Below are 18244 nucleotides of genomic sequence, written 5' to 3'. Positions count from 1 at the left end.
GATTCTACCTACTGTTACAGCAGGACTCTAAATAACATCTTTAATGATGCATAATAGGTCACAAACTTCATTTTACCATATCTCCCTGACTGATGGTCAAAGACTATAAATGAGAGAGAAGTAATTGCCCCAGTCCCAGAGCACATGCAAAAAAAAGAGCGTATTTCATTATCATCTATTTCTGGCAACAGCAACTATACTCTGAAATCAAGTTACAATCAAAATTATCACCCTCTTTATCCTGTCTCCCACAAAGAGATGGAACAGGAATTTTGCTGATAATTACTGAAGGTTTCTATCCTCTAAGTTTCTTGATTCACCCACCCCTCTTCCATCAGCTGTTTTCATCTCTTGGAAGCCTTACCTGGATCTGAGCTGCCCGTTCCTAGCTGGGCACACGCATTATCATTTTCTTGCAAGGCTTTTTTAAAGTAAAAAATTCCTAAATTGTGCTTTCCCATTGCAAAGTGGATGCAGCCAAGATTGTTCCAGAACATACACCTTAAGCATTCACCTGAGAGAAGAGCAAAAGACCATTTTCGTAAACTGAAAAATGTCACTGAGCCCATAAAAGGCTCACACTACTCCCCTCATGGGTCAGCATATTATGGTAGTCTATTAAACATGTTCTTCAGTGAGATGCTAATCGATTATGCAGTTATGTCCCTGCCTCACAAGCATTTTAATAACCTACATGTCTGTACATCATTCTAGTTCTCTTGACAGTTGACCTGCAATGACCTATATATAAGCAGCCACAGATTTCCAGGTCTTGTGTACCACATTCTAGGAGAGCCAGGTTTAAAGCAAATTTTACAGATTGCAAGTTGAAGTAAGTTCACCTGGAGGTTTTCATAGAACTTAGCATGCAAGCACTTCCAGGTTTCTAACAGATGGCTCTTGTAAAAAGGAAATTTTCAAATGATGTTACCTAAATTTTATAAAATAAACAAATGTGTCAACCTAACCATACAAGTGGGAAACGCACTCTCATTCCTAACTATATCATGTTCACCTAACACTGTAAGAAGTTCCTTCTGAATAAGGACAGAAAATTAAACTTTTGACTTATCTGCTGGTAACTGAAGCTTTACAGTGTTACCATTCATAAAAAAGAAAAGAGAAAAAAAAACCCAGCACCCTAAAAATCCAGACAGCCAAGAAACAGACTATTAACAAATTAACCAGGCATTATTTTAATTGTAATCTAGGAAGACTATTGAGCGAACATCCTACTGTGCACAAAAACTAGTGCCGAAAAGTTATATGAAAACAAAACTTTCCAGAAAAATTTAAATTGTAAAGAGACCTTTAAGCATAAAAACTGTTAGATAAGTTACAGCAAATTCTAAAACAAGTGTCAAAATATGCCAGAATAGTCATTATGACAAATATATTGAATGTTTTCTATTAAATTTATCTGTAAATACAGTTTAAAAAATTTACTCAGAAGGCCAACTCTGTGACTTCTATCACCTAATTGCAATCTATGTAGCAATATCTACTAGATAAAAGATCTTACAGCACAAGAAATTAAGAGTACTATCACAAAAATAGCACTGAACATAGTAGTAAAGAAATTCAGTAGTTTTAGAGTACAAGTATTTTTTAAAATCCTAACTCTCTACTGACACAAGACACAATTTTCTCTCCATATTTTTCAATGTTTTAAACAGTCAACTAAAATCTCAAATATATTTAAATAACACTGTATACAGTGAGTGTATATATACACAGCATATATATTTATAGTATATAAGTAACTTTTATATCTAAAAAAAAAAAAAATCACACATGTATGTGCTGTTGTATTTCTGTGCATGTCTACACATACATACTTTCTAGATACAAAAGAAGCTTCAAATGGCATACAACAGGAGTCAAACCTTAACACTTCATGAAACGTTTGCACTTCCCTCACAACCATTGCAATTGCTATAGTCTCCTCCGAGTACAATCTGAAATCTCATTTCTAGATCTAGTACGTTGCCTTTTGTTTCATGTCTTGGTTTAGAGACCCAAATATCAGCCTTGCAAATATTTTTACACCTTCACAAATACATTTCCATAGACAACCACTGCATTGTCTAGAAGAGCGGTCAGTGTTGTGTGGAGGGGAACAACAAGAAAGATGAAAACATACCCAGCATATAAATTCATGTCATTCAGGGCCTACTCCCTTACGTAATCATTAATATGCCTAAAATTAATGACTAGTTCTATTATACTATGCATTTAAGGAGTTGCAGGATGAATGTTTTCTACCTTACCTGTTTTCATGAAGCCTGGATGTTCAGCAATGTTTGCACTGTTTAAAAGTTTGACTGCTTTACGATAATTGCCCCTCAGATATTCAAAATTGCTCTTAAGAAAGAGAGAAGGAGCTGACTGCGAAGGAGAAAACAATAGTTAATTATCTCATTTTATGATTTCTACTGCTAGTGTTAAATCACTCAACAGCTTGCCTCTGCTGCCATTTTAAAAATACGTGGGCTTAGACCCAAATACTTTCAAGAAGTAGCATTTCTTTGTTGAGCCAATGATTAACACTTACCTCCTCCGAACTACAAAACTATGCATACTCTGTGTTACTGCTCTAAACCCCAACATTATTCTAAAGAACTGTCATGGCAACGACTAAGTGCAGAGGACCTCCTTTTTTGTTTAAGTGGATATTTCTCCAGCCTGTCTTCTAGTACACTCCTCCCCATGCTTCCCTCCCTGTGGAGTTCAACAACTTCCATCTGGGCTGTGATCTTCCTGGTCTGTCAACAGAGACCTCATGATCCAGAAGGATTTCTGTCAAACTATCAGCTGTTGAGACTGGCAACAAAAGGGAAGTGCTCTCCTCCCATTCCCTGCTCCTCAGTTAATGTAGAATTTATCTGGGATGGTGGATGTAATTCTGAGTTGAGAACTCCTATATAAAAAAAGAAACTGCTTTCTAGCAAGAGGTAAGCCTCGAAAAATTTAATCAAAAAGAAAAAGCCCCAAAAACTGCATATTCTAGAATTAATCTTTTATGAACTGGTTTAAACCACCAATTACATCAGAAGTTTGTAATACCCTTAACATTTATAGAAGACTAAAACTTCTTTTGTGCTGCTCAGCTTATAAAGCAAACTGAGTCTGTTTATTATATAGTGTTTCACTGTTATTTTGGTGTCATTAACAATAAAGTGCATTCTTCTGAGCAACTGAAAACAGCGCCAATAAGGATATTCTATGTTAATTATGCTTGCAGAAAAGAGATTATAGACCCAACTGACTACATAAAGCATTATTTCAGACATCCATGCTCAATAAGACCTTTCTTAGTAAAGGAAGTTAGCAAATTTAGTTTTAAGGTAGAGAACAGATCCAGATTAGAAAAACAATAGCTTTAAGAATACTTACATTCCCAGCTGTATTCATAACAGACTTGATCTCCCTTTTGCATGCTTTTAGTGACTTCATCTGGATGTAGGCTCTCACCTTATACTGTTAAAAAATTAAATTTGTTAAATAAAAAACAATAACTTGTCCAGGTTTGCAAGATGAACCTTATCTAGAGATTTATTACAGAATATTTGATATACATCTTAAAAATAGGTAGTTTTTATATACGTTTTAAAAATAGATAGTAAAAAGCTGTTTCAAAAAGCCTTCCTAGAAATGTAATTCTACTCAGACTTTCAACAATGAATTTATAGGATTCATATTTACAGTAAGCAGATGCACATTTTGTTCAATGGACCACAGCTAGTCTATACTCAAACACAGATACTAGCACTTAAAATGGCAAATTAATTAAAATAACCTCTTATTCCCAGACATTTACCTACTAAACAGAAAACACCAATAAGTGAATGTTGTTAGAGAAGCATTTTGTTTCTTCATATATTTTTCCACAGAACAGTACAATGAAATAAAATTGCAGCTGATTCACAGAGTTAGAGGTCTAACAGACATAAAGTCAGTGCAGCTAAAAAAAAAAAGTGCAGTTTAAAAAAATAATGATAAACTGCAGGGACAAACAGGTTTGGGTTTTTTTTTTGTGTTAGGACAGTTTTTCCTGTATATGGATCTTACAAAAAGGAAGAGTTAGATAAATTAATGCTTTTATTTTACAATGTGAAATTCAAGGAGACAGAGTATCACAATTCATGCTGGACTAGATTTGAAGCAGATGGCACTCAGTTTTAAGAAAAACTTGAACTAACGTTCTCGTATAAATATTATGCAGACACTTACCTGATGGATCTTAGATTTTGCAACTTCTATTAAAGCTCCACTTTCAGCTTTTTGATTTGAGGCATCTTTATTTGTATTATTACCCGACTGTGAAACAAAAAAAGAATAGCTACTATTAGTCACCTTTTAAATTCAGTTCACAGATTTTTCAATAAGTTACTTTTATCAATCTCACATGAAGAAGAAAAATAAGGATTTAATAGTCAAAAAATACACATCCCACCACATATTGTAACTTGAGCTTAACAACCAAAATCCATGAACAAATACACCAGCCCATGAAGAGTAGAATTCTGTATGAACATCAGTGTTGTGTTATGGTATACTGCTCAGCAGCTGAGGCGTTTTAAGAATTCTCCTACCCAGAAAGAAGAAATGCACATTTTAGAGTATTTCTAATATTTTCTTCAGTAGAATAACTATATACTTAAAGTTAAAATGTTTTATCTTGTGTGACATTCTATCATTAGGAAAAGACCGAAGTGTCCTCTTTGCACTTACAAGCCACTACTCATTCTACTGATTTTTTTCCAAAGGACACATACAAAAGATTTCTTTTGAAATTATGCCTCTCACTTTCAGATACCATGTAAAAAAGATGCTTGATTTCCCATACTATGGCACACAATTTCAATTCCTCTCTGACAATGACTTCCCTTCCAAACTTATGGTCTCAGATGGTCATAATCCAAGACAAACAAGGAAGACTACGTATGTTTGACCCTGAAGACAACTGTTTTTCCAGTGCAAGTCTCTGACAAAAAATACTTCTTAGCTCCCTGAGAGTAAGAGAAAAGGGTAAAAGAGAAGGAATAAGCAGCTGCTGTATACAGTTAACCCAGTTACTAACATGCATAAGTTGCTGTCTGACATTACAGGTGATCTAACTTAGTTTTATAATTCAAAAGTATTTTAAAAGAGTAATTTCGGATTGAGATAAAACATACTTCTGGAAAAGACTTAGTGGCATTTGTATGATTTTAAGCTTACCTCATTTTTTCCATTCTTGCTGTTATTGTTGCCCTGTGAAATCATTTTTTCCAGAACAGCAAGCAGATGCAAAGCTTTCTCAGCTTGGTAAGTTAGCAGGTATAAGTCTACAAGCAAGAAGCACACAGCCTGGGCAAACTTCTCTTCTGTATAAAGCAAAGTAGTAAAAACGATTTTACAGCTCTAATACCAATCCTTCCAAACATGACTGAAGAAAAAAACTTGACTATAAAGTGCATCTACACAACATTATGAGAAAAAACAATAAAAAAAAGCAGACATCTACACAATGTAGATAAGTACATATAGTGGAAAAACAGGTGATTTGTTCACATGGCATCAGCATAAAAGCATAGACAAAGGACAGCTTAACATGTATTTCATGTTTATAGATTTTAAGAATTGGTCTAAGCACCAAAGATCCAGCATCTAAATAGACAGATGGAGTCATATGCATACGCAGAATCCCATAGAACTTGAGAGGATTCCACACAAACACATTTCTGCTTGGCTGGTTTCACAGAGTAAGGTCTAAATATGCATAATGAAAACTGGAAGGAATTGAAGCAGAAAAACAGTAGCATTTGCTTAATTTATTAAGACACACACATATACCCCCCAGCCTTGTCACCTCTAAAATTCAACAAGGATTATAAAGTTATTGCATACAAATATGGCAATTCCACTACACAGGGTGCCACAGCTCATAATAGATGGAAAATTTATATTCAGATATGAGCACATACAATTATGCATGATCTAATGCAGGCATTTCAAAATGTGAGTGCCCTGACAAATATACACCCACCCGTGAAGTTGTATGATGACTCAAAATACTAGATTTTAAATAATTTAATTAGCTTTTACATATTATTTACATAAATACCTCTTAAAGTTGTCAAAAATCTATTTGTTTCATTACAGTTGTCTGCTAAATGTCTCTGAAGTACCTTGCCCCCAAATTCAACTGTTGTCCTTGATATAAGTAAAACACATTCTTCATTCAAAAACCTATCTACTTTTTTAGAACTGTATTAGGCAAATTACAATTCACTTCTCTGATAGTGAGAAAGCCTGAATGATCTTTCTGTAGTTACTGCATGAACAGAACTCTTCTGTCTACGTACCAAAAGGCTCTATAAACTGGTACAGCTTCTCCCCAACTGATATAGCTTCAGTATACTGACGCAGATGATACAAAATAACAGCTTGATTGTAGTACAGCATACTATTTTCAACATCATCTAAACCATCCATTTCTTCAACAACAGAGTGAACCTGGAAAAAAAGCCCCACTCATTTCACTAAACTTTCAATACCTGTGATTTTAAAAAGCGTCAAATATTTTTACAAAGTAATCCAAAGTTATCAATCTGTCTAAAGATAGGTCAGTAAGAGTTATAAGCTAATAAACTTTATTGCTGTTCCACGTAAATCCAGCAAAAAATGTACAATGAAATAGAAAGCTGTCAATTGAGTAATAAGCATTTTCACTTTTTTTATTTCACAGACTCTTTCAGGCTAAGGAACTTTCTACTGAAAGAACATAGCAGGTCTTTCTATGGTTATAATCTCTAAAACTTTTCAGCATCAGATCAATTTCAACAATAACTAAAAACATAACTATAAAACCAGTTTCCTAAATGATTAAGCAGACTGAGAGGTTTAAAAATAATGCTACTTTCTTATTCTTTTATTAAATCTAGGGGACAAGGGGCAGAAGTTTTATTCCTATTTCACTGGAAGATCTCACCACCATTAAAATAATACACAAAATCAAGTCCCAATGCAGTATGTTTGCATTACCTGGTTCTTCAGCTGGTTAAGGGTTTGTCGCAAATTGTCTGTTGTAGTCTGGTTACTTTTACAGAACTCCGCAACAGCAGTATTCAAAGTTATTTTGTAGTCATCTTTGTTTATGTCTTGAAGGGTATTCAGGTGTTGTAAACAAGCATCATAGTTTCCAGCCTGGAAATTGCACCCATACCAGAAACACACATTAGAAGATACAAACTTAAAACAAGCAAGCTACTAAGTTTTAATGAAAGTTTCCTCTGTGAGTTTGGAGCGCAAAGTAGTATTTCCTTTATCACAGCAAGTGAAGCAAACTAAACCTCTACACACATAATTCATTATTTATGCAGAATAATATCGATGAGAAATAAGTCTAAAAGTTGCAGTCATATGCAAACTTCAAAAAGAATTTTGTGGAGGAAGGACAAAGAGAGTAGTCTATTATAAACAGGTATCTCCATGAAAAGTGTTATTCTAGTTTCTCTTCATCGTATTATTTTCAGTTTCAAGATTCTTTATTTCCTCAGTTTTCATAACCTTTCCCCATCACATGTACATTGAGTATCCGCAGTTGCTTTTGTAAATCCCAGCCCATCGTTTTATGTTCATTCTTCATCTGGAGAGACTGTGAGATACCATTTAGTCTGAGGAAGTCAGATTAAAACAAGTTGTAAGAGGGTGTCATGTTCCCAGTACAGGTTTGAATAATATTTTTACACATTTTAGCTGTTGAAAATTAAGTATTCAATCACCTGGGCATGCCTAAACTGGAACTAGGACCCAAGCACGATGCTCCTCTGAGGTGTGATTTAATCAAGAAATTGCTTTTGACATCAGGAACAAGCAAGGACTTCGGAATGGCTCGCATCTTTCTGCTTTCAGTTTTAGTCTTTTCTGTGTTTGTGCAGGAGGAATCTAGTGGCATCAAAGAATGAAAGAGAACTCCAGACTTCTTTAACCATGTTAAGCCTAAACGATCCTTCATTCTCTACAGTTCCATTCCTATACAAGAACAACCACCTTCACCTCTTCCATATGAGGGTGACCTCCAACCTGGTCAGTCAGACAAGCAGATTCATTTCCACCTCTGTCAATAATGCTTTGCAATCAAAAGCTATGCTCTCAAGTACCACAACCACTCTCCACTTCCTCCTCCGTTGTAAGTGCTGTTCCATGGAGCTTCTCCCCGGCTCCTGACTAGCTTCCTTTATTGAGGGAAGAATTACAACAGAGAAAGGCTCTGTGGTCCTCCTGCTCTTCCCGAGAACGTTGCCGTTCTGAGGCTACTCTCAACAGAGCAATCCCAGTTCCTTCAGTCTCCTGTGAAAGCACAGTAACACAATTTACAGAGAGATGTAGCAGGACACTGACCCGCAGCATTTCCCACAACTCTAAGTATCATCTTGTCCAGTGATGACGTGCATAAACACTGGGGCTTGCAACTCAACTGCTGGCGTGCTTTCTAATCAGGACATTTCATCTCCCAGCGACTTTCTTCATGTGTTCACACTCATGGCTTCTCTTCAACGGGACGAGCTTTCAGATCACAGCAACAAGGCTTCTAACCACAGCTGGACTAAAAACCCTGAACCCTTAAAATGCTCAGCTTATTTTCCGATGTTTTTCCTCAGCTAACAGTCCTTCACTTCACTGTACTAGACAGGATCTAGAATATACTATAGAATTTTATAGTAATTCTATCAGGACTGAGATTGGAAGCATAGTATGATAAAGCAGCAAGCAAGGCAGTCCACAAAGCTATTTACAGCAACTCAATAGCAAGCAAAATTGGCAAACAAGGCACCAGATTAATTCTGCTCATGTCTGTCACCACCTCACAACTCTATGAACTTAGGGAGCTCTTAAAGCAAGAAAAAAACATGAGATACACAAGATACACTGGACCAGTATAAAACTAAATATGAAGTAATCAGCAGATCCAAAGTATTTTAGGCATGTAGATCTGTGGGCAAGGTGGAAAACAGATGACCCTTTCAAGTCCCCTCAGTTCTCGGGATCAAATGCCAACGAGCAAAAGTGAACAACATCAACAGTAGTCACTTTAAAGTCCAACTACATGTGCTTCATGTAACAACATTCCAGACAAGATAAAAGTAATGAGTGAAACATACAAGCAGAAATCTCAAATCTATTTAACACATCCAAAACTGAATCACGCAAGGCATTGTGAAGATAGAGATACAGCAATTGAAAGGAAAAGCAATTATACTTCCTGTCACTTGCTAGACTAAATAAAATTAAGAGACAATACAAAAAAAGGAGTAAACTGAAAGACCTGGTATCTGAATTTTAACACACAAAAAAAATCTTCCAAGAAACATAAAACGGGTAGTAAATACTGCCTGTAGATGTTACATGTTGAAGAATATGTTTTAGTGTAAAGTAAAAGAACAGTATAAAGTGCTTTTTGGGAAATAATGTAACAAGATGATAAATCAAAAAAGGTTTGTTTGGTTACTGCTTTTGAAATACATGTGGTTCTTTTAAATCCTTTAACACAGCATTTTCAGCTTGAAGCGATTAATTCTTCAGAAAGATCCTGCATTTCCAACACTGATACAGAATAGCAGCCTACTACTTTGAATTAACTCATTACACAGCTTTTAAGGTTACTAGGTTTTGAGAACTGAGATTAAACGTGCTCTTGTGCACTTCATTAAAGTATCCCCCTTCAGTCTCCTCACATCATAGCAGACAGAGAATGCATTTGCTGGCTTTATAGCACTAGCACTACTTTTGATATAATATCGCGTTAATACATTTGCAACAGTGCTAAGAAAATAGGAAAAATAATTATATAAACCCATTTAGCAGTTATGTGGTAAACTAGAAGCCTCAGAATTTGGCTTTGTCTTACCAGAAAAGCTTGTAATGCACTGCTCGACAATTCCTTTTCCTGATCAGTAATCCCAGAAGTACCCGCTCCTTCATGTTTCTCAGTACCTTGATCTGTGAAGTGGACAGAATATTACAAGGAAGTTAGCAAATGTGATGACAGCTATTCAGCTTAAAAATTTGGTTTCTTCCAGTTCTCAAGATCCTCCTGCCAGTACAAGTAGCTTTCCAGATAACTGCTGAACTGTCTCCCTACTACACTAAAATATCTCAAGTTATCCTCTACTCCTACTGAATTCCTCTCCATAAAACGTAAATGTAATAATCCTAGCTAAATTACTGTGCTCAGTCAATAGTCAAAGTCCTGCAAGTTAACTGACAATGCATACATTTTAGATTTCTCTTTAAAGCTTCACTCATACACTAGAATTATCTTTATTTGCACAAAAATTAGCAGTGAAGGCTACATATAATGAAATTAGCACCACACTGGGTTAGATGAAAAACCCATGTATCCTGTATGCAGCTTCCTCTAAACAGCAAGCAAGAGATGCTTTAGGGAACAACATAAAAAACAGAGCAAACACTGGAACTTCCACCCAGCTCCCTGCTCTAAAAGAATAAGTCTCCCTAAATAAGAGACTGCAACTGAACCATCATTGTTAATGATCACTGACAGACCTGATATATTTTTTAAAACACTCCATACTTTCATACTCGTCGATATACTCCATCAAATGCTATCTAGGAATTATACTGCAAGACATGAGCAAATGCTGCCCATTCACTTTTTGAGCCTCACTCCCAATCTTACAGATCTTTTCATCTCTCTTCTGAGGTGAGCAGGCACAGCTTATTCTGCATCTTCCTCATGTTTTTTCTCCAGAATCTTCTCCAGTTCTACTATATAATTTTCCATATTCAGACAATAACAGCATGTAGCAATTATGATGGTGGCCCCTTTGAGGCATTTATACAACAATATAATAAAGTTTTAATTGTATCCGGTTTCTTTTACACAGAATTCCTAACATTTTACCTTGCAGTCACTACTGAGCATATTGTTTCAGAAAGGAGTTTACTGAACCCTTTTGTCATCATGTAATTAATAATTCAGTGAAGTTGCATTAAAAACCACAGTACAGACATCCCATGTCAAAGCAGCTAAAAAAAACCCACCAAACTCTGCCTTGTACTGAACAAAAACTACTGGAGGAAAAAAAATTCAATCCAAAACACCACACAGCCACCACACCAGACAGCTCATTTCTAGAAGTATTAACTCATGGGATAGAACATATGAAAATCTTTTAATGTTTCTGAAACAAACACTTTTCTTCACTTTTGCAGAAAATTATTTCTTGAATTTCACAGTGAAAGCTTTGCTCTAACCTACTTTTTGCTACCTTAATAGGCTTGGTAGGCTTTGTAAAGTCAATGCCTTCTTTCTCTTCGCTAGAATCCACAGCGGTAATGCAAACTCCACTAATTTTGTTTTCACTTTGAACAAATTAAAACACTTATCTGTGAGTTCCACTGCAAAATCCATTCCCCATCATCACCAATATATCTGGATCATCTGCTACCGACTATGAAAATTTACAAATATAAGACAAACAACAACAATAAGGGGCAACCAAACCTCCAAAGATTCACCAATTAACATCCACAGTAGGAATAAAGCAGACTTAGTAATCTATTCATAGCTTGTGCTCATTGTTGGGAAGATGGCGAGATCACTTCCATTGCCTTATGCAGTAACACATTTGAGCAAGGACTGTAAATATTTTGTTGTGACTTTCATCCTGCATCAAGATGCCAACAAAGCTGAGATTTTAAAATCTCAACTGTCTCACACCTGCGAGTCACAAAATTACACTTTAGACAAACTTCAGGACTCTGCAACTTCAGTACTCTGGAGGGTGGATCCTCAGGGGGCTACAGAACTGCACACAGCTGCAATAAAATCTGACTGCGCATAAGTCACTGATCAACTTCACTTGGCACAGCCTCTTCCTTGAAAGGAGAAAGCATGGAAGAAAATTCATACACAAAAAAAGCTCAGAAAATTTTTGATGTGTCAAGGTTTTCCACAGCAATAGAGGAAAGGAACAAGAAGCACCTCCCCTTCAAGATAAATATAGAATAGAACTGATTTCTGCTCTAAATCTTGTGGTTGCACAGCTGAACAGAAAGCTATCACCCTCCAAGGATCTCTAAAGCAGCAGCAAATAAGCAAACACATCTTCCCTCAAACCTTCACGCTAACGGTTACCTTGCCTGCTTTACTTGCTCAGCATGCCTTTCAGATTATGCTAGTAGAAGTAACCATAGTGCAGAGATTTGAGACTCTAAAACTCTTGAAGTTGATAACAGTCTGGTCAAGAGGTTACTCACATACAGGTTGACCCAGCAGGGTGCCATCAACTACTGAGTGCATTACTGATTCCTGCCTTTGTATGCAAGTTCGTAAAAACAAGCATCTCAAACGAAGGTGGGCTTACGGGTGTCTGAATCCTGAGGCAAAATGTCTCCATTTAAGTGGAAGATAAACCAAAGAGACTATGGTCTAGGTTGCATAATAAAAGCACCACTTATAAAACTGTTTGATGTATTTCCTAGGGAAAAATCCAGACAGGTCTACAGATTTCACCGTGTCTTTAAGTCTGCTAGTATGGAGAAAAAAAAAAAAAAAAAAAAAGAAACTGAGGACTACTTTAAGCAAAAACAGAGCTGTCCTGTAAAGTCATCTTTATGGTTGTAATCCAATCAACTGTGCCTACCATGACTCAGTAAACATAGCAGGTTTGCAAAACCTGAACTGGAAGCTTATCAAGAAAGGATAAAACTAAAGTCCAGGTGACATAGTTAACCGAATAGCTCCTTCCTTTGGGAAAAAAACCCACTTTTGCTACTCTCTACCCTTTTTGCCCAAACACACTTGAAACCTGTTAAAAGAGCTAGAGGTCCTTCTAATCTACTGTAATCCTGCCATTCCTGTTTAGTCCATGATCTGCTGCTTCACTTGATCTCTCTTATCAAGAGATCTCAGAGAGGAACCTGGCGCGAGATACTGGAAAGAAACCTCCAAATCCACTTAAACGAGGGGAGAAAAAAAGTACTCTTGCTCTCTTGGCTGCAAATGGTGATCAAGTGCTTGAAAATAAAACTATTATTTCCATATTTCTTGAGGCATTTGAAAATGAAACAGTAGGTGCATTGTTCCCTGGCTAAACATACAGCATGCCACTTGCTCACTCAGCTCTAGTGATCCTCAGCATTCTTGTGGAAGCAGGTGGTGTGGGTAACACATGGCACACCAGTCACTACCGACATCTCCTAGCCATACAGTAATGACAATTATCAGCTGAAATATCTGAAACAGTGCGGATTCTCTGCTTTACAAATGACAGGACTCAATTTCTCTCTGTAAATTGTATTTACACACGGACCTGTTTGTTTAACTTTTCATTTTGTCCAACTTTCACGAGTACAGAGCAACTCCAAAACTAATACTTGTCAGGCTAGTGATAAGGGGCAAAAGGGGCAACCTGGAAAAGGATGTAAAAATCAGCTGCTCAGATTGTGATATGGAGGGAGGTGATGCACTGAGTTTGAAATTAAAGGCACAAGTCAGGAAATTATCTTCCCAGTCAGCAATCTTGGGCCTGACCAGCAGAAACACTAAGTCCCAGAGGCTTGTTTGCTCTGCACAGTCGGGCAGAAGTTACATCCTGGTGGACAGCAGAACTTGGGAAAAACTGGCTCTGTGAGAGAACAAGGAAAAGCATGAGAGTGCCACCTGAAAAGGGAGATTGCTCTCCTCATCAGATTGCTGCCACAACATCATATAAGCCGTAAGAAGCCACATCTCCCACATACCTGAAGACACCTGGAGACTGACTGCAATCATTATCCTTCTCATACCTGTTCTCTGTAGCTCCAAGGACTGCTGTTCCTGAGCTCTCTTGTTCCTAGGCCCTGTAAACTACATCTTGCACCAACTCTGCTGCTGAACACAGAGCATCTCTGGAAATTTCCAAACTCTACAGGCAGGGTGATAATCTCTTCCTTGTAAGGGGACGAATCTATTACATGACTCTTGCTGCAAACATATTTTGAAGGGTATGAAGACCAGACAGCGTTCAGCCTTTATAAGATAATGACAGTTTGTGACACCAAGACTACATTTTTCTATCAAGCACTGCACTGCTAGTATAAACGTAACAGACTTCTTCAGTGCTGTACAATAGAAAGCAAACACCCACCGGTGGAAAGTTATTTCTAAATAACTGCTATGAACAAGTACCATATGTAGAATATCTTGCCATAGTTCATATCTGTGATTCATTTGGGCACATACTTTCCTTTTAAGAAAGTACAAACAACTGAAAAGTTCCTTCAACAATTCAAAAAACAACAATATAAAAACAATATAAAAAAGGTAATGCCCTTTTTTTTTTCTTGTAGGAGATGCTTACAGTGCTTATAAACAAACACAGGATAGTTTAGTACACATCACTCAGTTCAGTACACTAATTTTTCCCACCATCTTTTTCAGATCCTGAGGAGTTTCATATTTAGTATCCAGAGAAAAAAATGCTTAAGACAATTTTAAATAATGCTCCCACCACGTAAAAGCAACTGGAAAAAAAAAAAAAAAAGGAACACAAGCAGATCCCTTTGGCTTTCCTCCACATCACCCTCTTCTCTGTCCCCACTGAGCTGCCACTGAGGGAAGGACTTTTCCTGCAAAGAGAACTTCTTGCTTGAAAGGCAGCGTCTTATGGGAGATGGACGAGCAGTAGCTTATCAATGCTAATGAGTTACATGGCAACTGTACTTGAGATTTATTTTGGGTGTTTACCAGAAGATGATTTATTTTTTACTGTCTATCATTTCTCTCTACAGTGCATTTTCGGGCCCAATTTAGGAAAGACTCACTCCTCCCATGAGACCAAAGCAGCAACTCGGAAGGGATCAGACTCAACTCCAGAGATTAAGCAGCGAGGCGAAGCGTTCCTATCTCCCCAGCACTTTCCGAACGCCCCAATTTAGCACGTTAACCCAGTAGCTCAACTTCTGTAGCAGTTACTTAGCGCTGGGAGACACCTACCCGCGTCCCTAACACCCCCCCCCCACACCCCCCCCTTCCACGGCCAGGGGAGGTGCAACCGCTCGGCCCCCTCGCCCAGGGCACGGAGGGCCCCGTCCCCACTCGCCGCAGCCGGCGACCCGCCAAGCCACAGGCCCAGCGGCGGCGACCGGCGCTCCTGCTGCCGGGGGGGGGGGGGGGGGGGCGCCGGGGAATACTTCCCCGGCGGAAGGAAACAGCGCGGGCGCCGTTGCTTCTTCCGCCCGGGCCGTACCGACGCTCACCCCCCGCCCCCCCCCCTTATCCCTCCGCAGCGGGCGGCCCAGCACTCGCACTCACCCGCAGCCTTGTCCGCCGCCATCGCTCCCGCCGCGCAGTCGGAGCGCGCCGATAGGGCCGGGACTTCCCCCGCCGCGCGCTTCCCGCACCACCGCCAACCGGCTGCTGTCCGTCCGTACCCCCCCCACCCCCCCGGGTCCGGGACTACTTTGCCGCCGCCGCCGCCCTCCGCGCGCTGAGCCCGCCCCGCCGCCGGCGCCGCTCGCTCCGATTCGCCCGCCGCTTCCGGGTTCCCGGCGGCCTCGCGACGTCCGGCCGTTGCCGGGGGACCGCGCGGCTTGACGTCAAGACGCCGCAGCGCTTCCCGCTGTACGAGTGTGTGAGGGGGTAGGGGAACGCCGGGGCGAAGCGCATGCGCGCCACCGCCCGCCCCGCCCCGCCCCGCCCCGGGGGCGGTCGGTGCCGGGCGCCATGTTGGCGTCGGTTGGCCGGCTGAGGGGGAGCGGCGCGGGCGGTTCAGGGGGTTGAACTGATTGGCAAATGCCGGCCGCTGTCTCGAACGTATTTTGTCTTTGCTGCCCGATTCGGACGTGTCGGGGAAACCTTCAAAATATTCGCTCGTTTATGTGGGTTATCAGCCTATTTTAGGGGGTGTCGAGGTGCTCATTACCATAGTAATTAACGCCGGTGAGGCGCCCCGGTGCCTGCGTGCCCAGCCCCCGGTTCGGTCCCACACCGACACCTCCCTGTGCGCTGGGGGGCAAAACAACCTTCCTCGGGGTGAAGATTCCAATTAGCATTTGTGATTTTTGTCGTTCAAGTACCAGACGTGGGATAACTTACATGGGCAGCGTCAAAAATATTAAAGATTCTTCAATGTTTATAATGGGGGTTCCTAAGAGACTTCTTCCATAATTTTATCATCTGTTAATCTTGTATTATTACTTCAGATGTGGTTCTCCAAGAATTCCTCCCCCTCCTCTTCATTTATTTCTGTTAAACATGGACTTGTTTTTCTACTTGTGACAGTAAGAGTGGATACACCCGATTCTGATTGACAGATTCTGCATTACATGATTTTGTCCTTGGAGGACAACTTTTGTCAAGAAAGGCCAGATTTGAGGATGAAACTTGTCCGTGAGGAAGTCGATGGCAAAAGGGATTTAGTGGAAGAAAGATTTCTTCTGACTAGCCTTATTTCGGTAGGGCTCCGGCTGCCAGGTTCTCCCCAGAGAGGTGAACCATAAGGAAAGGAAACTATGTTTAACAGAGGGATACAGTTGGAAAGAAAGAAACATACTTTTAGAGGCATCAGCTCTGAATACCTTGAAACCACCACAGCTTTTAACCAGCCAGGCACTGTTAAATGAACGATTCTCAAAACATTACTTCAGGAATTTCAAGAGCAGGACGATTCTTTTTATTTTGTAATTGGAATTCTGAATATTCCAAATTATGTTTAATGACTTCTATTAATCACCAGTTCTCCAATTCCTCTTCACTAAGCTCTGACCTTCAGACTTGCTTTTAAACACATATATAAGAGAGAATCCTGCAATCTTCACTCCTAAGTGTCTGATTGCAAGTCTCTGAATTTGTTTTATCTTCTTTTATAAGACATGTCTGCTGGCCCAGACCATTAGGCCATATCTGTATTACAGAATATCTGCCAATAAAGTTGTAATAGCAAGTCTTCATTATGTGTATTTACTAGTGTGATTATTTATGCTTTTATTTATATGTGTATTTACATACACATACATACATATATCTATATGTAACACCCGTGCAATAGACCCTATAAAGGCAAAAGCACTGTACAACTAGTGTAACTGCATATTTTCTCTGACTTCTATCAAAACAAGGAAGTCACCAAAAATCCACCCTGAGCAAGCATGCCTACTGTACGTCTCACTCCCTCTCAGGCTTGGTACAGCGCGTATCGCCAGTATCTAAGCAGTAGATCTAAGGTCCCTGCTCGCTCCTGAGCATGACACATCAAGATGAGCACCACAGTGAATTTACTATTCCCTACTGTAGCTTTCCTTTAACAATCTTGTCAAAGCTCATTCAGCTTCAAGTATGGAAGCCCTGCTATCTTGCTTCTCATTTCTTCTACATCATGTCATCTAGAGGACAGCCATAGGAGTTTCCTTTATCCATCACGCTATGATTTTACCGCAGGGCTTGTTTACCTGAGGGGTACTTACAGCAATATTTGGTATATCTTCCAGCATTGTTTTGCCATGTTTGTGGCTTGTAGTTCCAACATAATTAATTTTTTCCATTTCTAAGGAACAGACAATGCAATTTTTGTCAGCTGGCCTTTTTTTCTTTTTTCAGTATGGATGATTTTTAAAAGGAACTTAACACAAATAAAATCAGGTCTTCTCCCACCTTACTAATAATCAATTCTTAGTTGCTTATGTGTGGGGGTGTACTGAAGGAAGGGAAGAGATACCTGCCCTTTACTACAGTTCAAGCATACAGTCATGCAATCAAAAATGTTGACATTTTTCCTTCAAAAATATTGTGATAGCATCACTACTTTCCTCTAAGGACAGAGGAAAGAGTTTCTTGACTACATGTATGTATAATTTACATTCTGCCTGAGGCATAGTAGATCTTGCCAAGCGAGCAGATCACACACAAAGAGATTCTGGTCTCAGTGAGACAGGTACGCCATCTGCTGTGGAAGATACAGAATAAAATCAAACACCATCTGAGAGAATAAAAAAAGTGTGTGAAAAAAACCACTTCTCATAAAATATTACTTCTCCTGGAGTTTTGGGGGTTTTTTTGGTGTTTTTTTGTTTTGTTTTGTTTTGAGTAAAGAAATTACCATAATTCAGGCTTTTAGCTCAAAACTCAGTTTGAAAAAACAAACATTTAAGGTCTCTTTTGCCCATTTCTAGGCTAAATCAAAAGAAGCCAAAAGGAGCCACCTGTAATTTGTAATGTTCAAGGGGCAGGGGGGAGGTTTCAGGAGGAATAAAG

General features: G+C 39.1%; 1 protein-coding gene across 2 annotated transcripts in view; it reads right to left on the bottom strand.

Moving 5' to 3' along the window:
* CNOT10 (CCR4-NOT transcription complex subunit 10) overlaps positions 1 to 15447 on the bottom strand; it is a 35780-nt gene extending 20333 nt beyond the window's left edge. The window contains exons 1-9 of one of the 2 annotated variants that reach the window (XM_042806329.1): positions 15308 to 15447; positions 9896 to 9987; positions 7030 to 7191; positions 6351 to 6501; positions 5224 to 5369; positions 4234 to 4320; positions 3397 to 3480; positions 2271 to 2388; positions 365 to 514 (exon numbers count right to left, since the gene is read on the bottom strand). In XM_042806329.1, the coding sequence (XP_042662263.1) occupies positions 365 to 514; positions 2271 to 2388; positions 3397 to 3480; positions 4234 to 4320; positions 5224 to 5369; positions 6351 to 6501; positions 7030 to 7191; positions 9896 to 9987; positions 15308 to 15329 (1012 nt within the window). In that variant the 5' untranslated portion in view covers positions 15330 to 15447. The remainder of the gene's footprint in view (positions 1 to 364; positions 515 to 2270; positions 2389 to 3396; positions 3481 to 4233; positions 4321 to 5223; positions 5370 to 6350; positions 6502 to 7029; positions 7192 to 9895; positions 9988 to 15307) is intronic. The other variant, XM_042806328.1, reaches the window with a different exon arrangement.
* Positions 15448 to 18244: the final 2797 nt, after the last annotated feature.

Source organism: Tyto alba, unplaced genomic scaffold, assembly GCF_018691265.1.
Source record: "Tyto alba isolate M040663 unplaced genomic scaffold, T.alba_DEE_v4.0 Super-Scaffold_46, whole genome shotgun sequence".
Lineage (NCBI taxonomy): Eukaryota > Metazoa > Chordata > Aves > Strigiformes > Tytonidae > Tyto > Tyto alba.
This window is presented reverse-complemented; position numbering and strand designations above follow the sequence as displayed.